At 38.1% G+C, this 26,487-nt stretch overlaps 1 protein-coding gene across 2 annotated transcripts in view; it reads right to left on the bottom strand.

Moving 5' to 3' along the window:
• KYNU (kynureninase) overlaps window positions 1-26,487 on the bottom strand; it is a 121,593-nt gene that overhangs the window by 10,259 nt on the left and 84,847 nt on the right. For both annotated transcript variants that reach the window (XM_081935115.1, XM_081935116.1), the window contains exons 9-10: window positions 20,437-20,535; window positions 18,950-19,023 (exon numbers count right to left, since the gene is read on the bottom strand). In XM_081935115.1, coding sequence (XP_081791241.1) covers window positions 18,950-19,023; window positions 20,437-20,535 — 173 coding nt within the window. The remainder of the gene's footprint in view (window positions 1-18,949; window positions 19,024-20,436; window positions 20,536-26,487) is intronic.

Below are 26,487 nucleotides of genomic sequence, written 5' to 3'. Positions count from 1 at the left end.
TATTCAACAGTCCTATGAAAAGTTCCAAGTTTATTATTTGTCTGATTTTGTGAAAAACTTAAAAATAATGGAAAAGCAAATAGAAATATTAGCTAGTTTTCTTTTAGGCTATTGAACATACACTACTGTATATTGTCAAAAGTATTCGCTCACCCATCCAAATAATCAGAATCAGGTGTTCCAATCACTTCCATGGCCGCAGGTGTATAAAATCAAGTACCTAGGCATGCAGACTGTTTTTACAAACATTTGTGAAAGAATGGGTCGCTCTCAGGAGCTCAGTGAATTCCAGCGTGGAACTGGGATAGGATGCCACCTGTGCAACAAATCCAGTCGTGAAATTTCCTCACTCCTAAATATTCCAGAGTCAACTGTCAGCTGTATTATATGAACGTGGAAGTGTTTGGAATGACAGCAACTCAGCCACGAAATGGTAGGAAACGTAAACTTGTCCAACATCAGTGTGTGACCTCACAAATGCGCTTCTGGAAGAATGGTCAAAAATTCCCATAAACACACTCCTAAACCTTGTGGACAGCCTTCCCAGAAGACTTGAAGCTGTTATAGATGCAAAGGGTGGACCGACGTCATATTGAACCCTATGGATTAGGAATGGGATGTCACTTACAATAAGTTCATATGCGAGTAAAGGCAGGTGAGTGAATATTTTTGGTAATATAGTGTAGTTAAGACTTCCTTTTGTTGGCTCTTTCATTTTGGCCAATCTATCCTATAAGCCAGAGAAAGGAAGATACATAGAGTAACCCTAAAATGTTACATTATATTATAATGCAATGACAAGCATAACTAGGCTACCGTGGCTGTGTTATATGAACATGTCACAATTTTGAGTAGACTTTTTTTTCTCTTATCCTAGCTTTATTATTTTTATAAATAACGCAAGGCAGTGAATATATCTAATAATCCTTCCTCCTCCCATTTTCCCTACCACAACAAACCTGTGATATGGTTTGGGTTGAGAGAGAGCTACTGACTTTAAGTCACCCTGCTGGCTTTTGTGTCTGAGGTGGGACTTCCCTCTAGCCTAGTGCCTTAATCACTAGACCAACCTTATCTTATATGAAAATATCACAATTTAAGTAGTTATTTCCCCACCACCAAATTCCCTTTCTCCCTCCATTTCATCTTTTCTTATATATTAATTGTTGTTCCCATCCAGTTAATTGAAGAATTTTGGTAACTCACATTGTATTTATGAAACAAAAAAGCAAGAAAACAAACTTAAGCCATTTTGCCGACCAAATCCAAGGTAATTTAGCATTGGTAGAGATCTTCAGACAAGGCCTCAGCTTGTGTCTCCCTTAAAGATTGATTTTTTTTTCCTTGTTAGTCTTTTATATTCCATTCAGTTGGGAATTCACCAATCTCTGAACATGTCCCTCTGTATTACCCCTCCAGGTCAAAACAAAAGGAGATTGAGTTCACTTTTATAACAAGATACAAGTTTTTTTGTGCTTGGAGTATGTGAAAGAGAAATGGCTATTATGCTGAGAATCCAATCAGGGCTTGTTGAATTCTAGGAAGCCTCTGGCATTTGTGAAGAGAGTGGTAATTTCATTCACCAAGAACTGGCGGAGGAAAAGCACGAGCTGCCCACAAAAAGAGTTGAAGTCTAAATTAAATCTGAAGAAGAGCTCTTACCAAAGCTCCTCCCGCAAGGCTAATGAAGTTGAATTAAGGCTGTTAAATCAACTTGTGATTGCCTATCATTGCAGAGGACCCATATATTATTTCTATCAGCTGGATTTATGAGGTTCATTTCCATTAGAAGGGGGGAAAGAGGAAGACAGCCAAAAATACTTTGGAGTAAATAACAGTTCAATCTTTCTGTTTTCCTTGGGAAATTTAACTGGGGAACCAACGCATGCATATTTGCATGATATTCTTCATGCTTATTATTGTAAATATATTTGAACAGGGCCAACACGGTGAAAAATAGTAACACAATATTTTGCGGTTGGGTGGGATGAAAATATGAGTATGTTTTGAAAAGTGTTCAAATGGATTTAAGATAATGCATAAGCTTTTAACGCCCTTTCTAGGTTACAGTTTCTGCTTTCAAGCAGATCTTAGCACTTTCTTACTCTATCTTCCTTCATTTGTTGAACGAGCCTTGAAGGAGTATATCTTTTGGCAAACCCTCAGTGAAGGAATAATGCTAAATAACTTTAAATTGCATAAGGAACAAACCAACACATCTTTCTATCCAGGTAAGCAGCTAAAATTTCAGAAAACAAGAAAAGTTTACTTTCTTACAAATATCATCTTTGAGATTAGAGCTAAGTAACTCTTGGAAAAACATCCATACACATGCAACAGGAAGCAACAAAAAGAGTTTCCAGATCATATTCAGCATTCAAATTGTTTCCCATTGCTGAAAAATATGCTAGGTGGAAATAGTCCAATCAGTGGATGTTTTTAAGAAGAGATTGGACAACTATTTGTCTGGAATTGTATAGAAAAGAGGGTTGGACTAGAAGTCCTCCAAGGTCCCTTCCAACTCTTGTTATTCTGTTATATCCATTTGCAAGACCAAACCTTTCTGGCCCTCCATAATTCTACATAGTGGCAGATTTTCCATTGGATGAGGAAGAGAAAGCAACCACAGTTTATTTACCTATCTGATCATTATAAGATAAGATTAGAATGAGTGTCTGTACTTGGTTTTTTTCCCCCTCCTTCAGTAAAAGTTCTAGGGAATATGCTCCAATCCCAAAACATCATTTTTGTCTTTAAATCCAAAGTGCTCCTAACACTATTAAAATTGTTTCTAATTTTATTTGAAAGTTTCCTCTCAATTTATCAGTGAGGAAACTGACTCTAAATATAATTATTTATGGTGCAAACCATTATAATTCCTTTATGTATGTATGGTGAGGTCCTAAATAAACAAACAAGCCATTCCAGTTGAAATACCAAACTTCCAATGTAAAATCCACTTTTGTAACAGAAACTTAGCAAAACTGAATTTTATGCAGACCCAATTGTAAAGTATTGTTATAGCATAAAATGTGGTCACTTTTATGGAAACTTTAGAATGTGTTTATGCATTAAGGAAAGCACAGTTGCCTGTTGGGATTAACCCAAGTGATTTATGGAGAATGATATATGGGGAGATTTACTTCTTTAGTACAAACTACTTTGACAATTATGCTTTGTGCTATAGACATCACTCAATCTCCGGGTTAACTGAACTGGTTTCACCAAGTTCATGAAACTTACAAGTTTAAAAAATTATCCACAACACCCCATTTCCAAGTCAAATAGGTACAACTCTAAGAACCTTTCCACACAGCTGAGCTATAATATTTCCATCCATCTTTAAGTCAAGATAAAATGACCAAGTGTGAACAACCTGACACTTTCCTGCCTCTATTTCCGGTCACTACTAGTCCACCTGATTTCACTCCGAGGTAGTGGGTGACAAGTCTAACATATTTTTATATACTGTCCTTTGATGGTGTTGGAAATGGGAAGAAATATGGCTGAAGAGCTATGTTAGGTGCTCCTGGAAGAGTCTCAAAGGTTGTAGAAGGAAGAAAGCCTAAAACTCAGCCAGCACATCTCAGAAATGTGCGCACAATGATGCAGCAGTAAGTCACTAATTGCTTATTAACAATTTGACTCTTACAGCTATTGTCTGCTGAATATATAAACTTACCCTCATTTTGTCTTTGATGTGTAATCACATAGCTAGCCATACTTTTTAAACTATCCTCAAAAAGATCACACCAGTTTAAAAATAGATCTTTTAAAATGATCTTGCCTTCCTGCCTTAGTGTGCTTTAGAGCGTTACACTAACCCATTCAATTCCCTAGACAATTTGCGGCTTCCTTTAAACACTTTCCCCGTCATACATTCTTACGTATTCTGTAATAACTTCACAAAAGAGTTATGCGCTCTCTGAGTTATTGCCTATGCATTTCATAAACAGAGGAGCTGTTGCTCAGTGGTTATATTGAACAGAAGCGGATGGAATATTTACACGTTGGGGACATAAAAGAGGTTTATTCGCTTCTATTAGTGGTTAATTGTCTTCAGCATAAAAAACGATGTGTTTGATGACTCATTGCATGATTAAACATCCTGTGTTAACCTTAGAGGAAAGCAGATGGGTACTTAAGAAAGGGCCTTTGTAGTAAGTCTACTTTGACAAGTAAACAAGCAACACTCAACTTTAAGGCATTTCTGCACTTCTTCCTTATCCTACCCCAAAGAAAGGAGAAACATAAAATGACATTGAGGAAAATACCCCAATGAAGAATCAATGTCCAAAGATATTTCCGCTCCACATTAAGATAAGGATATACTAATTTTTGGAAGTGTGGTATGTTATACCTCTTTTCTGTAAGATAAATGCTCAAATCTCTCAGAAAACAACCCCAAAGTTATATAGATTCCATGTGCCATTTTTTAAAAATTTTTAAATAGTATTTGATGCGGCAAGCATGAAATATATAATCCACTACAACCAATCTCCTGATTAGTGTAACAGACTTTTAAGAAAACATCTTAGCCAAACATTTGAAAAAAAAAAGGAAGAGGGTCAGCTTTCATAAAGAAAGTCTATGTTATATGAAAAGGAATATGATGATGAAACTTGATGGTAATGGTGAAAACTAGTGTGTTCGTGATTTAATGTAACAAAAGGATGTATGGTATTCCTTTCTCTCCATGTCTTCACTCAATATCTCAACCTCCTAAGTATGCTTCTCAAGTCCAAACCTTTACAGACCTGTGAGTGTAAAGTGTAGTTTGTCCTTCATTCTCTTAATGATCCTTAATGATATATTCTAAAAAACTGCTTGGACATTTGCCATTCAGTTAGAGAATGTACAAACTGAACCCTGCAGGCCTATTGTGTGCCTAGACTGGCCTAATAAATCACATCTCCCAAGACAATGTCCCATTAAACCTAATTAGCCAAAGGGTTTATTCCTAAACTGCCTCTTCTCAGGGGAAGTTTTAACTTTTGGTTTTGAAATGAGCTAGAGGCACTTAAAATGCTTTCCCTTCTTTATTTGGCAGCAAAAATTAACTTATTCTGGAATGAAGTCAAGGGTGCTTTAAGAAGCTGGAGTAAAATGTGAAAAAACAAACAAACTGATGAGCATTTTAACATTATTTTACCACAAATGCATAAGAAATGGTTAGCCGATCAGCAGGCAAATTTGCTTTCTTTATGCAAAATCTTACTATAGCTGCAGTTCGAAATAAGCTCTGCCTCTTGTTAGCAGAGTTTGTAAATGCGGTTAGAATTTGGTTGTCTTTGCTAGTTTTATATCTGCCCTCTTTAAAAAAAATGCTGTAAATATAGTGATAAGAAGAAATCTGAAAAAAGGTTACGTTGCTGTACACACTGAAATAAAACTTTTCATATCATTTTGTATACTTTATGAATGTTACATGCAAAATTCTTTGTTACTGTTTTAAAAAGAAGCCAGGCGTTTCAGCTCTGACTTGTCTTTTAAATGGAGGGAAAAAGAGAAATTGTTATATTTATCAAAAACGGTGTTAGGAATATGCTTCCTAATCCATATAAAAGTCAGCTATTCTATCCTGAATCAAATTATCCTTCAATTTTCCTTAATGCACTACAAAGGTGGACTTGAGAGATTTTGTCATGAGTATGTGGGAGGAAATACTATACATAATTCATGATTGTGTTTATGGGGAATAATGTAATAAATTTTAATTTTCCATTATATAGACTAGCATATACTGTAGCTTATGAACTACATATCCAAGGTACAGCCATGCTTAAATTTGCTTTTCAACTGTATTGCTGATAATTTCCCATAAGCCTTAACTTTCTTTTGGAGACCGGGACTGGCAAGAGAGCATTCAATACATTGTAGCATTTTTAGCCATCCTCAAGCCTCCATGAACAAAGAAAACAGTCAAGCTAATCTTGGGAAAGACTGATAAATGTCTCTTAACTCAAACCTACTTTGATATTTTTCTCTCTCAAATGTTTCTTTCATTTGATCAATGTTCTTTTTTATGGCTGTGTTGCAATTCTTGTGAAATAAGGGAATCGATAGGGCAGGGAAGTCAAACTCTATTTCATTGAGGGCTGCATCAGGGTTGTTTCATATCAGGGGGCTGGGTGGGCGTGGCCAGGGTGGGTGTGACCAGCTCAATATCACTCATGTCAGGGGTGCCTGTGATGGCCTGAGCACCCTGCCAGCAAAAACGGAGCTCTGGAGGTCCTCCCTAGCTCCGTTTTCGCTGCCAGAGTCACCACGGGCCGTTCCTTCATTGTTTCCAAGGCAGCCCCACGGGCCAGATCTAAGCACCCTGCGGGCCAAATCTGGCCCACGGGTCTTGAGTTTGACACCCCTGCGATAGGGGAATATCAAATAAGTGAGACATGAGGGGGGTGAATGCTTAGCAAGTTTGGGTGACAATAAGAGCTTAACTAACTTTAAATATTTAGGTATTATATTAGATTATAGGCAGTCGGAAAACATGTGACCAGACTGGCCTATCAACTGGGCCTGGAAAGGAATGATGTGGCGTAAACTGATGGGTGTAGGATGATTATAAAACTATGCTTTTAGGTTACTTGGGTGTCGTCTCTGTGTGTATTGAAATCCACCAGCCTGTGCAAATGTTCATTAAAATTGTTTTATATTCCAACTACTTTGAGTTGGGAGTTTTACTCCTTACTTGTTGGTGAAATCTTCAGAGGCTTAGTCCCATGAAATGAACACAGATTATATATATATATATACATACACACACATACATACATACATATACACACACACACACACACACACACACACACAAATACAACACAAATATAAAAAGGCAACATTAAAAATAAAAAATATGGATTTCTGCCTGGATGGTTTACTGTAATGAGCCGAATGACAGAAAGAGGGAGTAGTGAGCTCCCTCCCATATTTGGGCATACCAGGGGTTGTAACACAAATGCATACCTATTTCCCTGGCTTAGCTGATAAAGGAGGAGAGCCTGTGGCTTAGTGGCTAAAATAACTGCCTAACATGTAATACAGCCCTGGTTCAAATCCCAGTAAGGGTATGGCTAGCTGATGAGAGCTAAATAGCTTGAAATGGATCCATACTAGTCTCCCTTTATTTATTTATCAGCACAAATACAACACACACACACATACACAGACACACTTATTTATTTATTTATTTATTTATTTATTTATTTATTTATTTATTTATTTATTTATTTATTTATTTATTTATTTATTTATTTTCATTGCCTGGCTGCCTCTGTGTGAAAGTGTTGCTATAGATTTATTTGCTTTACAGATAGTCCTCAACTTACAAACATTCCTTTAGTGACCATTCAAAGTTACAATGGCACTGAAAAATGTGACTTATGACCATTTTTCACACGACCATTGTTGTATCCCTGTGATCATTGATCAAAATTTGTATGCTTGGCAACTGGCATGCATTTATGATGGTTGCAGGATCTTGTGATCATCTTTTGCAACAATATTACCAATTTATTAAAAGAGCAATTAATAGCAGAAGGATATAGTTGGTAATGGTTTTCCCATTTACAGTTATCAGAAAGATTCAAAATGGACAAAAAGTTTTATGGTATGAAGCAAACTTAGAAATAATTTAATTTGCTCCACATCAGTGTACTTATAGCGAACATATGATTGTTAAAATGTATAAACATTTGTTAAAATTTGAAATGGAGGAAGAACAGGTTAAAGAATATGCTGTATAGTAGGTTAAGAATTTTGGTTAGAATATACAGATTGACCAATGGAAAAACAGATGGTTAGCTGAAATTTACATTGTGTTGATTTTAAAGATAATTTTTATAAAATGATACCTTGTTATTATACGACATCAGAGAAATTCTATAGAATGTATAAAGGTACTTCAAATGTATGTTGGAAATACAAACAACATGAAATAATATTTTATCATTCTTGGTGGACATGTAAAAAAAGCTAAAACATTTTACCTTCAAATACATATTTTGATACTAAGGATTTTAGAGGTTAATATTCAACTGAAGCCAGCACTCGTCTTATTAGGGCTAATGGATAAAGAGATAAAATAAAAGCCATGGAAGATTATTTCAATATATTATTACTGCAGCAAGATTAGAATGTGCAGAGAGATGGAAAGATTCAAACTATTCACTATGAGGGAATGGTTGATGGAATTGACAGATCTTGTTGAGATGGATAATTCATTTCTTTGATTAGAGAAATATTCTACACTTATTGGTGGCTAGAAACCTCTAATGTACTTTTTGCACAACATGAGAAAATGAACTTGTAATTTATGGTTTTGATGATTAGACAGGATGGATTATGGGACAAAGAGTACTATGAGGTAACTCTAGAAAGGGAAGTTAAAATATAATTGTAGTCATACATTTGTGAAGAATATAGGAAATTACTATTTTTATTTTTCTACAATATTTTTTCTTGAACATTTTGCTTTCTTTTTGCTTTCCTTCTTTTTCTTTTTCTTTACTTTGTCAGTTTGTATCAGTCTTTATCTTTAAAAAATCAGTAAGAAGCCTATAACAACATTTTTTATTGGAAATTTTTGGTGAAAATATATTTAAAAAAAAATAGAAAACAAAAAGTAAGTGTGGGAGAAAAATAAGAGAAAGATATATAAAGAAATGACTTCTGATCTTCTATATACCAATTATAAATTTATTTTCCCTCTTTAAGATTACATTACATGGTTCCCTTCTTCCCATAGTGAACCGTTTTCCATCAGCAAAACCATAAATCACCAACTCATTTTTTTTCTATTTTCAGCAGAGTCCACATGAGGTTTCCAATCTTTTATATAATGATATTGTTTTGTCTATGATCAGGTACTATCCAATTTTCAAATATTCAAAGCAATGCAGGTATTATGCTTCTTTCCCCCTTTTACATTGTGTGTGCTTAATTGATGAGGAGTGATCTAAAATTAGGCAGGAAGCCCAACTAATAACGAAGACATCAGGGTGTCAAAAGGTAATCAACAACTTGTAAAACTACTAGTTTTTATCAGCTCCTTAAACTCCCTGCTTAACAGAAACTCTTCTGGGATATCAGGACTAACATTGCTTTGGGCTTCATTCACTTTCCTGCATTAAGTCCTTCAGGGTGGTCAGCCACAGGCCGGTGGTTCCCTCTCTTATCCTAATGGCATGGGTGGATTCTCTTCACGCAATGTGTCAAGCTTCAAAAAACAAGACAGACAATTTGGGATTCTTCTAAGTGGTTTCCTTTATTGTTCCTTGCCTATAATTGGAAATCCTGCCAAATTAAAACAGACTACTTGCACTGTAAAACATAGTCTTGGAACTACTAGGAAAGAGACATTGTCACCTTTTTTTAGTCCCATACGAAACTGATGTTCTGACCTACGCTTCTCCAGTAGCACGAAGCTGAGTCCTCGTCCCAATAAACCCCTTTTATTTAATTTACAGTGAATTCCTCTCCAGCAAAGTCCCGGCCCCAATATTTCAAGATAGTTCACAATTACCGACCTTTATCAGGCTTGGAGATAGGCCAGGTTGATATCTTTCAGATGCTGCAATACTTGGCAAGAATGCAGGAATGAACAAATTGTCTCCTGCAAACACTCCTCCCCTTTTGCTCCTCTTTATTCCCTATGGGAGGGGCCATTCACCATCCACCTGTGGCTTTATTCCCAAGTCCACCCTTGTTCCTTAGCTGTTCCCTTCTTCTGGCAACTCTGCGCATCCACACACTGAGAACAGGCTCCAGCTGTTCATCTGCTTCACTGGTGTCCGACTCCGAAGGCAGTTGATAACTGTCATACAGCCCTGGCCCCATCTCTGCCTCTGATGCAGAGCCCTCATCAGAGCCTTCCCCAGACTCCAGGACTGGCCCATGTTCCTCCCCAACCTCCTCATTATCCGAATCTACTGCCAGCTCTGCTGGCCACTGGCAGGCCACAACTGCCCTGTCTTTTGCCAGTTTTGAATGTGCTCCCTCTATTCCCCCACATTACAGATAGTCCTTGACTGGACCAGGCTGCTTCTCCTAACACAGTCAACTATTAGCAAGCCAACATCCTCCACATCCATGTCCATAAGAGATAAGCTTGACTTATACGGCTTGGCCAAGATTGATATTCTATCAAAGTTGGTTAAAAATAGACATAGTGGGGCTGCAATGATTAGAACGCAATATTACTGGCTAACTCTGCCCACAGCTAGGAGTTTGATTCTGCCGGGCTCAAGGTTGACTCAGCTTTCCATCTTTCCGAAGTGGGTAAAATGAGGACCCAGATTGTTGGGGGCAATAGGCTGACTCTGTAAACTGCTTAGGGAGGGCTGTAAAGCACTGTGAAATGGTATATAAGTCTAAGTGGTACTGCTTCCCGGATAAAGCTCAAGCTTGCCAATCCTCCAAGTGTGACACAAGTGACTCAGTTGCAAAATAGCTATACTATTCCTCAAGGGAAAGTCAAGGGCACTTCTTCAGAAGGAGCTACACTTTGCCAATGTCATCTACCTGGCCTGGCATCCTAGTCAAGGGAGACAGGGGTGATCTTCCTTGGCAAGGACCACCTTTGGCAAATAGCTTTGCCAATGCTCTCGACACCCACCTGATCAAGGCAACAAAGCTTTGTGTCCCCAAGGGTGAGTGAGTGACTATGTTTCAAAGTCATGCCAAGTCTGTTTCCCAGAAGGGCAAATAGATAACTTAGGACTTCTAAAACCCTTGAGAAATGTTTATTTTGAGGTTGGGATACAGAAACTGGTTTAGCACATCTACGCTGTTTTTTCCTCATCCCTGCTTGAAAAAATGTACTGCAGTGAGAATTAACCAGATGAAACTTAGCAGGGTTAATGTCCTCTAAAACAACTATCTCTGCTGTTTTCATCCCAGTCTGCCAAAAATGAAGCTGCTGCAGGCTTTTGGATGCTTTCACATTATAGCCTATGGACTTTTTTTTTTTTAAGTGAATAAAGTAGCTTGAATTAAATCAGGTCGGTGTTGAATTTCAAACTCAAGTCAAACCAGGACTGATTTGCAGAGCCTCATATCAAGATCCACCTCACACGTTATATAAATGTTGTCTCATCTATGGCCCTTCTTGATAACCTAGAGCTATGTTTCTATAATAAGATATTTCATGTTAAATTCTAGGATGAGTGTTATTTTGTTTTGATCTCCTACCAAAATAGTCCCAAAGGTACTTTTCCAAAAGGCAACTGGACTTGCTTGGTTTTTTTTTCTTTGAAAACATATTGCTTCTCATCCAAGAAGCTTCTTCAGTTCTAACTGATAAAGCACGTTTGGGACAGCCATGACTTGGATGACTGAGAATCTCCATAGACATTATACCAATGTTTTGGTAGCTTTAGATATATTAATAATCCTATCTTGGGACTCTGGAAAAGTACTTTCCTTTGGCGGAAGAAATGCCTTCTGGAATGAGATTTCCTCCAAAATTTGAACAGTTCCCACACTACTGACATTTCAAAATGATCTTGCCTTTGTCCAGACTTTTGAAGAGGAGGGTTGATACCCCTTGTCCCAAAGGTGCTTTTTTTCAAGACGTTCAACGACTCTCTAAAAGAATGCAAATAACCAGCTGTCTGCAAGGAGTACAAATCCTTCTATTTCCCACCATCCAGTCAGAGCTGAAGAAGCTTCTTGGATGAGAAGTGAAACATCTTCAAAGAAAAACCAGAAAGTTTAGTTGCCTCTTGAAAATAAGCACCTTTGGGACAACCGTGACCTGTATAACCGAGAATCTCCTTAGACATTGATACCCATTTCCTTTCTCTTCCTCTCTGCCATCGTTGTCCTATATATATTGTTTTGACTCCTGAAAGATAGGGATTTGTACCAAGATGCCCATAAAGGTTTTCTTTGAGCCTGGGAAAGAGAAACGAGTGTTAAAAAAATAACAACCCAAACTCAGATTATCTGGATGTTTCTCCCTTAACTGGTAAATGATTAGCTACTTCTCCTGATCATCAAATGGTGGATGCCAAGAGAATATAAAAAGCTCTAACTTAGGTAATTCATGAGATAAACAAAGTTCTAAAAGTGAATGTGTGTAATTGTTGAGATTGATAAAACATACCATCTTTTCCTTTCAACAATGAAGGAACCCCTTTAAAAAGCATGCCATTGAGTTGCAATATGTTGTTATAAATGTGATGCTTTCTCTACAACTCTTGTATTTCCCTCTGACCTGCATTTTCATTATTCTGACCTCACTTCCTTCTCCATCCATGAGTATGCTTATACCCAATTGTGTGGACTGTAATCCATAAAAGTTCATGCCAGTTTGCCAATCACCTAAACAGAGGCAACTCTGAAAAGACAAAGAACCATAATATTGTTGTAATCTCCAAGAACTTAAAGTAAAGGTAAAGGTTCCCCTTGCACATATGGGGAAGGGCGGTGCTCATCTCCGTTTCAAAGCCAAAGAGCCAGCACTGTCCAAAGACGTCTCAGTGGTCATCTGGCTGGCATGACTAAACACCGAAGGTGCACAGAATGCTGTTACCTTCCCACCAAAGGTGGTTCCTATTTTTCTACTTGAATTTTTACATGCTTTCAAACTGCTAGGTTGGCAGAAGCTGGGACAAGTAACGGGAACCCACTTCATTATGCAGCGCTACAGATTTGAACCGCCAAACTGCCGACCTTTCTGATTGACAAGCTCAGTGTATTAGCCACTGAGCCACCGTGTCCCTTAGAACTTAGCAAGTATATTTAAGAATGCCTCCCTCTCTCTGTATATGTGGTGTGTGTGCGTGTGTGTGTGTGTGTGTGTGTGTGTGTGTGTGTGTGATGGATATGCTTTTCCACCCAGGCTTTATTTAAGATTGCAGGATGGGGATCAGATCCTTGAAACCATTGCTGAGCCGAAGCTTACAATCACAATTATTTCAACAGTCTGCAGATTTTAGAACGCTAGAATGTAACGTGTCTGGTGTGTTATATTAGAATGGTGAGAGCAATACTGATCACAAATTTCTCTATTGCCTTACATTTCCTGTCTTCCGGCCTTTGTTTTGTCTCATGCTATTTACACTTATCAACTATCCACCATTATCTCAGAAGTGATCCAAAGAGTTGTAAAACAAAAACAAGGTTTTAAATATATTAATATTCAGAACATTTGCAATCTTCTATCCTTCTGAGGTCAATAAAATGAGGACCCAGATTGTTGGGGGGCAATATGCTGATGTTGTAAACCGTTAGAGAGGGATGTAAAACACTATGCATATAAGCATATAAGTCTAAGTGCTCTTGCTATTTATGGTTTTACCTTTGGAATAATGTGAAACTAGTGTAACAATTTTCAAAAGCAGGACAAATGATATTAGGGATTGAGAATGCATCCCAATTTATCTTGATAAAACTTAGTAAGTTTTAGTGCCCTTTATTAGTGAGAAAAATAAGGATTCATATGGCTACACTGATTGCACTTGTTGTAATTTAATAAATTTCAGATGAATTACTTTTTTTGAAATATCAATAATATGAAAGAGGGATTTTCAAAAAATCTCTATGGCAATGGGAAATGTTACCCTCATGTGAGCCACAATGTTAAAAAAAAAGTGATTAAACAATTTAAATGACAAGAGAGTTCACGGGGAAGAGGTATTTAATTATTTCTCGAAGAGATCACTAAAAGAAAAAAGAAATGAAATCATCTTCCCCATTTATACATTGGAATGAACATGTCTGGCCACTGGGTGTCATCCTTGATTCAAATGAGGATTAAAGACTTTCCAGAAGCAGCATATGTATCACTAACAGCTTCCACAGCAGTTAAATTCTACTCTATTTGATTGTACAGCATAGAGGAAAATGTTCTGCATTGAAATCAGCTACAAAATGGAATACTATGACATAGACAAATTCAGTTTTGTATTAGTGCCTTACTGGGTGACCCAATGATATTCAGCGTTCAATAAAAAGAAACAACAAAAGATCTTGAACATTAGGAACTAATATGCCAAATCTGAAGACCGATCTTTTATCCATAAATAAACACTAAACAGGCTAATTTAGAAGACTGCAACTATAAAGCATTTTAACTTCATTTGCTTCCACCCCCCCCTACAGTTGACTTTTGTGATGTAATTCTCTGATATATTGAGACTGCCTAATGCAGGTTATATAACATTGATGGCACCATAACATTGTTCTATATGTGAACAATCATATTTATTGATTGAATTCTGCCATAAGAATGGATGAAAGGTTATTCCCCTTTGCAAACCTAGAACTAAAACAAAAAAGTCTATACACTGAAAGAGCAGAGCATTGATCATTTACGCTAATGCTGTAGATCCAGGATTATCTCTCTCCCAATTCTAAAGCATTCCTTCAATTTGCTATTAAGCAGCATAAGAAACTTGGAATCTGCAAAAAAACCCCACTTCTTTCTCTACCATCCCTCAGCATTCTACTGAGCATTAAATCTGGATTCATCCCTTTGTATTTCATTACATTTTGTTTTCTGTATGGATGACCTAGTTATATTTGTTAAAGATTACACATGCTATATCTGCAATCCCATGACTGGCATTACTGTAGTTTTAAAAAACATGAGGGGGGGGGGGGAACCTTGTTGCTGAAAGCTAGTTTCCTATATATAGCGACAAACTTTTATTTCTTCTGCCAAATTCTCTTGGGATTATACAATCAGAAAGACTAGTACCTCTCACAACCTATTCTCCACGGAGTATTGTAAGTATCATAACCGCAGGACTGAATAGCTGCTCTCACATTAAGGCTATAAGGAGAATTTATCATGCAAAATAATAGATTTCAGAGGGAGAGGGAATGTGCAAATTTCAGAGGTTATCCTATAAATTATGTTTCAGTATGATTCATGCCATGAATGTTTAGATTATCATGTAAATACCACAACCCTACATTACAAGTTGGGGAGCAAAAGAAATTCTCTCCTGTTTTTTTTTCTTGATATCAGGGGATTATATTTCAGGTAGGAGCAGGACAAATACTGGAACACTCTAACCCTTTCTGTCATTCTAATGTTTATTTCTGCCTCACTCCCAGTGACTTTGCTACTCATTTTACTCACTCACAATCACACAGACACTAGGAGTGAAGGAAAATAATAGGATATGTTATCCCGGAACAAGCTTTAGAGAAGCAGGATATGCTAGCAGATCTTTTACTACAGTTATAATTTCCTGGTTGTGTGCAAATTTACCATGTCAGGTGTGCAACTTTTTAAATTCCATTATACTAGATCACAACAACTATAAGGCAGCAGGCCGTCTTTCTCCCTTGTGTTCTACAAAACAAATAATCTCTGTGACTTTTGCCCATTGTCTTTTCTTCCCACACTCATTTCACCCCTACAATTTGTTTGTTTCTGTTTATTTGGATTTATATGCCGCCCTTCTCCAAAAGGACTCAGGGTGGCGTACAACATTAAAAAAACACACATCCCAAAGTTAAAATATATATATACATACATATCCAAAAAAAACAACCAAATTTAAAAGACAATACATTTAAAATAAGTTAAAATCAACAGGCCAGGCTGGCTTGCTGGAAAAGCCAACTTTTTAGGGCGCGTCGGAAGGACCGGAGGTCAGGGATTATGCGAAGCTCTGGGGGCAGCTCATTCCAGAGGGAAGGCGCTCCCACAGAGAAGGCTCTCCCCCTGGGGGTCACCAGCCAACACTGTCTGGCCGACGGCACCCTGAGGAGGCCAACTCTGTGGGATCGTACTGGACGGTGGGAGGCTACTGGTGGCAGTAGGTGGTCTCGCAGGTACCCTGGACCTAAGCCATGGAGCGTTTTAAAAGTCATAATACCTTGAATTGCACCCGGAAAACAACCGGCAACCAGTGCAGGCCGCCTAAAAGGGGTGTAACATGGGAGCACCTAGGTACCCCCATGACAACCCGCACGCCCACATTCTGGACTAGCTGAAGCCTCCGGGTGCTCTTCAAGGGCAGCCCCATGTAGAGAGCATTGCAGTAATCCAGGCGAGAAAGGACGAGGGCATGAGTGACTGTGCACAGAGCATCCTGATCCAGGAAGGGGCGCAACTGACGTACCAGGCGAACCTGGTAAAAGGACCCCCTAGTCACGGCCGTCAGGTGTTCTTCTAAACTAAGCCGCATATCCAGGACTCTCTGATTGTGAGCCAGCAGCTCCGGCAGGGCCGATGAAACGTAGCAGGGAGACAGGTACGTAACAAAAAGGCCCACCTGAGCTCCAAGGCCCCACTTCACAAAGAGGGACTCACACCCGCCTATCTGAGGCACAGTGACCTCCTGAGGTCTGAGACTTTCCCTAATAACCACCGCCGCCACCACCGCCCCTGCCCTGGGCTCTCGGCTGGTGAAACGCCCAGAAGCCTGGTGGGCATAGTTCGCTAAGGGGCACACCCCCTTCATGGCCCAACCAGGTCTCCGTAATGCACGCCAGGTCCGCTCTACCCTCTTGTATGAGGTCGTAAATGAGGGGAGCCTTATGTACCACGGACCTGGCATTAAGCGACACCAGCCGGAGACTAGGGTCCTGTAATCCCGAGCAGCTGGGGGTGCGAGAAGGGCGATGAGGGTCGGAACGTGCGGTCGCTCTTAAACAGCAAACCCGCGTCCTCCGAACATCAATTTGAAACATAAAACATATGCCACACTTCTATCAAACACATTTGGGAATTTATTTTTTTTATTTAGCATATGGCATATGTTAGCCAGGGAATAGGCAATCAGGGGAGGCTCCTTTCCTGTCCCTACATGGTTTATTAGCTCACAGGAATCCAACCACCGAGTTGCTGACCTCAGCGATGCACAAGCTCAGGGTCTTACCTTGTGAGCCACCATAGCCCCCACACATTGGGAAAGTGGAGCTTCTGACCAGTGGTGGGTTTCCAAATTTTTTACTACCGGTTTGCTTGTGCGCAATGCTTCTATGCATGCACAGAAGTGTCTGGGTGGGTGGGCGGAGCCACCCGCCTCCGCTACTACGGGTTTGGCCAATCCGGGCTGACCCAGGAGCGACCCACCTCTGCTTCTAACCTTCAATCCAAGAACACAAACTTAATGGGGGGAAAGCTAAAATTCTTGTTACATTGCAGTTTGGTTATCACAACTGTAATCTTCACAAATGAAGTCCCATTAAACAAAGAGTTATTTAAGGAAAAATGAAAGACTATATTAACTGGTGAACCTTCCCTCTTCCTCCACATAGTCTATATAGAATAGAGAAAGTAGTCTTCTTGATCAAGTACTTCTGCAACAATTGGCACCTACTGCCCTTTCGTTCAAGCCAGATGAATAATGAGCTTGATTCTTCATGGTAAGTAAGAAAACAACACACTGATTAGCAATGTACTGTACACAGGCAGTCCTCACTTAATGACCTCTTGTTCAGTGACTGTACAAAGTTGATGGTGCTAGGAACAAGTGGAACTTACGATTGGTCTTTGGAGATCCAGCCATTGCAGCATACCCATGTGATCACAATTCAGGCCCTTGGCAACCAGATCGAACTTACAATGGTTGCAGTGTCATGCAGTTACATGATCTTCATTTGCAACTTTCCCTGCTCATTTCCCCCCAAAAAAGTCAACTGGGAAGCAGGCAGAGAAAGTCATAAATCACTTTGGTTAAGTCTCCTGCCCACCCAGCTCCCTGGTCTTCCTGAGCACTGCACTACACCCTCCTTTCCATGGCTTCCCTACACTCACATGGACCCATGCCCTCCTTTCTTCAGCCTCCTTAAAGTCACAAGCACCCATACCATCCTTTCCTTAGCTTCCCCATGCTTGCACTGATCCCTCCTTCCCTTGGCCTTCCTGTGCTAGTGCACATCTATGCTCTTGCCTCCTTGGTTTTCCTGTGCTTGAGCTGCATGGCAACAACTCACATGCTGCTTGCATCCGGCTTCCTCCATGTTTGTGTAGTAACGCCACACTCCCTACTTGAGACTCTTCACTGCTTTTCACTTAATGACCCACATACATCTTGGGGTCACAATGGAAATCTTACTGCCTGGACTGCTGTTGTTAAGCAATGCGGTCAAGTGATGTTGTGCTTTACAATATAATGAGCAATGACAATCACTGTGATCCCAATTGCCATCCTAACCTGAAGATGTGCAGAAGAGCTGAATTTATGTTAAGCATACGGAGTTATGTCTCTCTGATTCTCTGTATTAAAATGCTCAAAAGGGTATGATCTTCCTGCAACTGAAAAGTGATATGAATTTATCTGAATGCTTGAGCATCACATCATATTGTGTAATCACAGGATCATTCCAGAAAGTTCTACACTCCTTTACAGTGATTTTGCAGGGTAGGAAACTTAGGTCTCCATTCATATCTTTCTTCTCTGTGCAAATTTCTTAGAACAATACTGTGATTGTGTAACGTTTCATGATTGCTTGACTATTTCAGAAAATGCTTGTTTTCAACTTGTGCAAAGACAGTCTTTTACTACTGCGAACATGTGCAAGATATACTAAGTATGTGTGTGTGAGAGAGAGACTGACAGATAAATTCTATCACCATTTCAAAAATGCAGTTTTTGGAAAAAACAAAAAGTTGTGATTTGATGTTAATGCCTTATTTACTGCAGTAGAGAGAGTCAGAAGTCAATGTTTCCTTTTCTTTTTTCCCTACCCTTCCTCAGTTCTCTTCCCCCTCTTCCACCCCACTGTCCTCGTATTTACTTTTGTATTTTGTATCTTATTTTATCTTATAAGTCAATAAAAACGTTAAACCTAAAAAATGCAGTTTTTAAAGAAATGCTTCCATTCTTCATTCAAAAGGCAGAAAAAATTGCCTCCTCCATAGGACCACATCATAACCCATGCAAATGTGTGGTTTATATTTATCAACACTTTTATAAGTAGAGACCAATGAATTCAGCAAAGGTTAATATTACAACATATTGTCTAGAATGATACTTACGCTGGTTTCATAGTCTTGGAATGTTTCTCATGAATGTAAGCACCGGCTAGACCCCCAGCTCCAGAATTCAGGTACTGTAAGATGGAATTCCTCATTTAAACATCCTCTTGATTTCATCATTCACAGAAAGTAAAACAAGGCTTTTTTTCTGTTTTGGAGAGTACTGTCATTTTGTGATATAAATTTGATCCCAATAACTATGAACCGAGGACCCTTAAAAATAGGTTGTTGCTGTTCAGTTGCTATGTTGTGTCCAACTCCTTGCCATCCCATGGACCACAGCACACCAGTCCCCCCCGCCTCCACTGTCTCCTGGGGTCCAGTCAAGCCCATGCCGATTGTGCTGATGACATTATAGCAATAGTACTTAGACTTATATACCGCTTTACAGTGCTTTACAGCCCTCTCTAAGCAGTTCACAGAGTTAGCCTTTTGCCCCCAACAATCCGGTCCTCATTTTACCCATCTCGAAAGGATGGAAGGCTGAGTCAACCTTGAACCTGGTGAGATTTGTCTGCCAAACTGCTGGCAGCCAGTGATAAGCAGAAATAGCCTGCAGGACTGCACTCTAACTACTACGCCACCGCGGCTCTTATATCTAATCACCTCATCCTCTGTAGCTACTAATAATTGTTCTTCACTCTTTTCCAGTAGCATATTGGGCACTTTCCAACCTGAGGTGTCATATCTTTTAGTCTTTTGATAACGTCCATGGGTTTTTCTTGACAAGGATACTGGAGAGGGTTGCCATTTCCTTCTCTAGTGGACCATGTTTATCACAGAGCTCTCCACAATGACCTGTCAGTCTTGGATGGTCCTGCATGGCACAGCTCATAGCTGCTTTGAGCTTCGCCATGACAAGGCAGTGATCCATGAAGGGACTATCTATTCAATTTATAGCTTTTTAGATTGAGAAAGAACATTTGAATGTATCCTTCAAATTCTGCTGTGCATCAGTAGAATTTTTGTTTCATACTAATTTATGGAAAGGTTTCTCACTCTCATTTCTGGACTCGTACTGCTACTTTTTATCCATTTTTAACTGATAAATCATTTGATCTAAGTGCACTATTCATTATCCTACTTAACATGTAAAATACACCGAAAGTTGTGTGAAATAAATAATGGGTTATCCCAGTGGTGAAATTCAATTTTTTTTAATACCAGCTCTGTGGGCATGGCTTGGTGGGCGTAGCAGGGGAAGGATACTGCAAATTCCCATTCCGTCCCCACTCCTGGGGGAAGGATATTGCATAATCTCCATTCTCACTCCACTTTGGGGCCAGCCAGAAGTGGCATTTGCCGGTTCTCCAAACTACTGAACATTTCTGCTACTGGTTCTCCAGAACCTGTCATAATCTGCTGAATTTCACCCCTGGGTTATCCTCTCTGACATTTAACCAACTGTTCCATATGGTTCTGAGTTTATGCAAGAGCAACTGAAATTAATTACTACTAATTATTTCGAATGATAAATATATGCTCACCTTGTAGGAACACCAGCAAGCGAAGTCAACTCCCCATTCGTGTAAATGTAGTTCTACATTGCCAACAGCATGGGCCAGGTCAAATCCAACAAAGCAGCCCTTTTAGACAAATAGATGTCATCATGTTTCTTTACATTTTTACTGAACTTTTTTTTAAAAAATATACTTTTTTACTTTTACACAATTGTTAAGAACTTAAATATTTAAAAACAAACATATTAGCCTTGATGACCTGAACTTAGAAACAGATGAGGTAATGTTCCAAAGTGTTTTTTTTTTCCAAATGGCAACAACATTTAGTTTCTCTGAATCTAATACATGATATTTTATTGACTTAGGGAGTCCATGTTGAAAGAAAAATCTTTTTTAAGATAAAGGTCAGTTTCCTCCCCCCCCCCCCCCAAAGAAACTATATAGGTTACCTATCTTACATCTGCCTAATTTTCATGGATCCTAAAAACCTGTTTTTCGTTTATTTTGAAATATTTCTAGCATTGCCATATTGTGAAAACATGTTCACCCCAAATTGGAAATAAACTAGGAGAATTGTCTTAAAAAGGGTTAAAAATTCAGCTTAGTATATTTTTTCCCATGACTTCTATACACATTTCACTTCTGAAACTGAAAGACCATGTAAGACACAAACTATGGTTTATTTATATGAATTGCCACTTGATGGCAGTATGTTTAAATAAAAAAAATAGCAGCCGAAAAATAAAATGTTGAAAAATATAGTACACTTTTTTATATGGACTGCACACTGAAGAATATTTTACATATTTTTTAAAAGCCTTTATAAGTATGGTGGGAGGATGAACAGCAAGGGCATAAATTCTCAAATCTTTTCTCAAATAAGAACACAAAGACTTAGGAAACTTTGGCTTCTGTCTTTTTCTCCATCTAAATTATTAAAGCCGTATTTCAATATATTAACTCTACTTGGCTGTATCTCCCTCTCTGAAAATAATTGCATTTATAAGTGCAACACGCTAATTCTAATGAAGCCACTAATGAGGCTGCCAGCACAGAAAGTCCTTTCAGGGTGAAAGGACAAACTTGCAGACTGTGTAAGTTTCAAAATAAAGCTGAAAATGATAGATTAAAAAAAATACAAGTGGGAAAATTAAACACTGCTGTGTGCTATTAATGGATTTTTTTAAAAAATATAGAATCCTTTGCCATCAAGGGAATGGCAGTTTTTTTTCCAGGTTAGTGGTATCTCATACAGATGGATTCCAGTGGTTTTTCAATTCCTTTTTACTTTTTGGGGTGGGTGGGAACTTTGTGGATATTAAAGATAAGGAACATTGAGTGCTGAATGTCTCAAATGCTTCATATTGCCGTTCTCATCCTTATATTTACAAATCTTGCTGTTGAAATGCCAGCACATTTTGTTTGCTTTAATGGTGGTGGCTGAACTTCTGTTGGTTCCATCCTTAAATTTACCTTGGTATTAATTGATACATTAACTACTGAAGAGACACTTAAATCAATCAATCAATTTATTTGACCTTGCATTAAAATAGAATTATTTGGAATGTATCAAAAGAATATTTAACAATGGAGGAAACCTCAGAATTAATAATATTTACCAATAGCTCATATGGAATAGAATTGCTAGTCACTAGGCAAGGAAATTCATACAAAATTTAACATAGTTCACATCAGGGTTAAATTGAGCCGGCCTATTTGTTAAATACTGTCAGGAAAGAGGAACAACCCAAAATTTCTATCCTACGATAATAAATCCATTTGGAATAAGTAAGTAAAGTAGTTCTGATAGAACAGAATATCTGTAGATGAGGGTTATAAAGTAGTTGTTCATCTCTACATCTATAAATTGTTTACAATAACTATTCCTGAGAAATGAAGAAGGAAAGGAAGGAAGGAAGGAAGGAAGGAAGGAAGGAAGGAAGGAAGGAAGGAAGGAAGGAAGGAAGGAGAGAGAGAGAGGACGGAAGATAAATGGTTATAAAGAATAAGAATAAATCAGAAAGAGACAAAACCTGAAGCTGTACTATAGTGTGCCTGTTAAGCAATACTACACAATTTATAGAGAAAACAGAATGTATTACAAAAGTTGGACAATTGGATGGTAATAGGATTAAAGCAGCCACATAGTATGTTTGGAATTAAATCAGCCACATAGTAAATTCATGTCATGCCACGCCTTGAGGATAAGATCTGGCCAGAAAATATTGACTGAGTTGTACAATAAAGATGGAGAAATAAGTTTGATATGATTATTTAATTCATTTAACATTTTACAGTGAAGAGATCTACATGTAGGCACCATCACTCTGGAAAGAAACTCAAGAAATTGATTTGAAAAAAATAACTTAATTAGCAAATATCTGTCAATGAGTGACAATGATATTCCTTAAATCCCTCGGTGTAAGAGAAGCCTCTATATATTACATGTCTTTGTTGACCTCCTTCTCCTCTTCCCACCGCACCCCCACTCCCAGGTTCAGAACCAGGGCTAATACAAAATAAAAATACTGCATATTCCAGCTCTCGTTTGGAGGTATATACGAGAGATATTTATTTCTTCAAGGCTGGCCACTTGATTTTCATAATACTAGATGCCTCTAGAATATATAATGCACAGGGACATGCATAAAGCAAAAGGGAAATAAACAAAATACTGTTTTCCAAGCATGGAGTAGGCCAGCCTTAGCCAGAACATTCTGCAAAAACATTTTAAGTTGGTTGTGTTCTGACTGAAAATACAAGCACACCTATCATTCTATCCCTTGGTATTATGCAAAGCACAGAAAACAAAATAGAAATAATAAACCAAAGAGAGTACAATCATGAAATACATAAATAGAAAACAAACAGGCTGAATCTAGTCTGTATCATCACTATCCATTCCTCTCCATGAGCTACTAACCTTGCAAACCATCTTATCTTCCACCAGTTCTTCACACATTCATTCTTCCTTCATGTATTACTTTTGTGATTTAATCTTCATTTATCACATATTTTCTCTAAATCAAAACACTGGAATTCTCCTTAACAAAGTTAACAAGCAATTCCTCTGTAGTCTTGGCATTCACTCTTGCTACATTTCCCTTTGCACAGAAGAACAATAATCATATTCTTCTGTTAAGGTGCTTGACCTTCTTTCAAAAACCTTAAAACAAGTCATACAACCGTTCAAAAGCAGACCACTTCTATATTTTAATAACAATTCTGACTTTGGTGGTAATAAATGATTTAATAATTCCCCAGTTATCTATTTCCAACTTAGCCTTTTAATGTTTTTTTATATTTATGATATTCTTTTTATTACTGTTTTTTTGTTCTTTTGTTCTGACTCTTTGTAACCTCATGGACTAGAGCACACCAGCCCCTCCCCCATCTCTTGGAGTTTGCCTAAATTCTTGTTCATTGCATCAATGACACTATCTAACCATCTCATCCCATCCCTTTCCCCATTTGCCTTCAAACGTTCCTAACATCAGGGTCTTTTCCACTGAGTCCTCCCTTCTCATTAGGTGGCCAAGTATTTGAGCTTCAGCTTTCAGCATCTGTCCTTCCAAAGAACAGCTAGGGTTGATTTCTTTTACAATTGACTGATCTGATCTCCTTGCAGACCAAGAGATTCTCAAGAATATTCTCCAGAACCACAATTCAAAAGTATCAATTCTTTGGCACTCAGCCTTCCATATGGTCCAGCTCGCACAGCCATACATTAGTACCAGGAAAACCATATAGCTTTGACTATATGGACCTTTGTTGGCAAGGTGATGTCTCTGCTTTTTAATATGCTGTCTGGGTTTGCCATAGCTTTCTTCTGAAGGAGCAAGCATCTTTTAATTGTAGGCCTTTTTCTTCTTCTACACTAACATTAATAGCATTTATTTCAATTCCACTCTTCAATATATCATTATTCTCATACAAATCTCTGTATGATATTCTTTCCAGTCCAATTTATTTCATCATATTTACTTTCAATTCTGTTCACTCAACTAGAGGCTCTTGATCAGACTCTTTATCCACTTTTAAAGTATTTTTTTTTAGTTTTTACCAAATGCCCTTTCAGTTTTCTATGCCTCTTTTAGTCTTAACAATTTTCCTTGCTCTCTTTGACTTATTCTTTGTCACTAACTTTTTTCCGCTCTACACATTATGAAATAACTCTTACCCTCTGTTTTGCATTTTATAGGCCTTTTGTCCAAGAATCTTTTGTTTGTTTCTTATTTCCTATTAGCATTAAATCCACATGCTTCTATTGCACAGTGGAACATGAGATTTTCATCTGTTCCAAGCAGCTTCCACATCCTCTTGCTTTGTATCTATTTCCCATTCATTCCACTGCAAGAGCAAGTAACCTTCTAATATATTTTCCTGCTGAAGAAATACTTTCTTATTGCTGTTATTCAAATTTCAACCTAATTTCTCTCATGGCTTTTGTTGGAAAGGTAGCCAAACTAAAATAATAATGAAATAGACTTTTTCAGTGAAATCTTTTTAAAGTGTCCACGGAACTGAGCCCATCAATGAACCGATAAAAAAGAACCTATTTCAATGGAGCTCATGAAAATATAACTTGTAAAAAAACATATTTTTTTCTGGCTACTACTCAAGACTTTAGAGAGAGAGAGAGAGATTGGACAACCATTAATCTGACATGATACAGGGTCACCTGCTGAAGCAGGGAGTTGGACTGGAAGACCTCCAAGGTCCCTTCCAACTCTATTATTCTATTCTAAAGAAAATTCACATTGAGAAGGCACCCTTCTTTCACCTGTCGATCTGTCTGCAAAGCACAATAAGTAAAACAAAGCAACATAGCTTTTGCATTTGTCAGCAGATAGCCACACTATCTTCAATGCATATGCAGTACATGCATACTTTTGCATTGTACTGTATTGAATGCCAACAAAGCAACAAAATGGCCAATTTCCAACATCATTTTTGGCAAAATTAGAAGTGGGTATGGAAGTAGAAGATCTGTCAGAAATAAACTGTTTCCACTCCCATCTTGACTCAATCACCAGAAAGCTATCAGAAATGTTCTTTTGAAATTTGGCATTCCAGCATTGCGTACATGGTATGATTTGTGGAGTTATCTGCAGGATCCTGAGATTGTATCAAAATGCACCATAACCTCCATTCTATCCATAATACTGTTTGCATTGTCACAGCATACAAACAAAAAGGACAGAGCTTATGTCACAACGGCTGTCTTTAACCTCCCTTGGTTTTTTTTTCCATTTTAGATAGGGATTCTAAAGATATAGAAGTGATGTGTCTTTCAGAGACCTACCACAGCCTTTCTCACTATTTAATCACCTAAACATGGGGGGGGGGAGGGGATCCCAACACTTCAGCCTTAACTCTTCCTATGACATCATTTGTTATTTATTTATTGCATTTATTTATTGTATAATGACTAAGACACTAAGCACTGAACAGCTCTCAAAACATAAAACAAGATAATACTAAAATCTAATTATGCAATTTAATAAGGATGAAATCATTCTGATGTCAATGGTTCCACAATTATAAATCTCCGAAGAACTTGGGGGAAATCATTCAGAATGCCATGGCTGCCACCTCAGGGGCCAAAGAAACAATCTGCAGAAAACCAGAAAGCTAAGCTGTGGCTCTCAGCCCTTCAAATACGCTGGAACCCACGTACTAGTTAATATTGTGTTGCAAAGTGTGAAATAGTTAAAGGTTTCTAAACTATTGGAGGATACTGTACACAAAGCTCAGAATTACGGTGAGAAGATTTTTATGTTCGTTCTGCTTGTTTTTCTTACATTTTATTTTCTAATTAAGTAATGTTATCAGTGCACTGAGAAGTTGGAGTGGGGTTTTCTGATTTTTTAACGCAAATACACAGTGTCTTGAGTATCTTGATCAAGATAATTGCAGATAATGTTTTTGATTGGTCTATCTGGCTTGGTTGGTTGTATTGTTTTAGATTTGCTTCATTGTCCTCTTTTTAATTTTTAACGAGCTAAATCTTCATTCAAAAATGTCCTAGAACTTGATTGCTTTTTTTTTCTTTGTCCCTTCTCACAAAATTCTTCA

This window comes from Natrix helvetica (genome assembly GCF_964273705.1).
Source record: "Natrix helvetica genome assembly, chromosome: 1".
NCBI classification, from domain to species: Eukaryota; Metazoa; Chordata; class Lepidosauria; order Squamata; family Natricidae; genus Natrix; species Natrix helvetica.
Note: the sequence above shows the minus strand (reverse complement) of the source record. Positions and strands in the feature narration are given on the sequence as shown.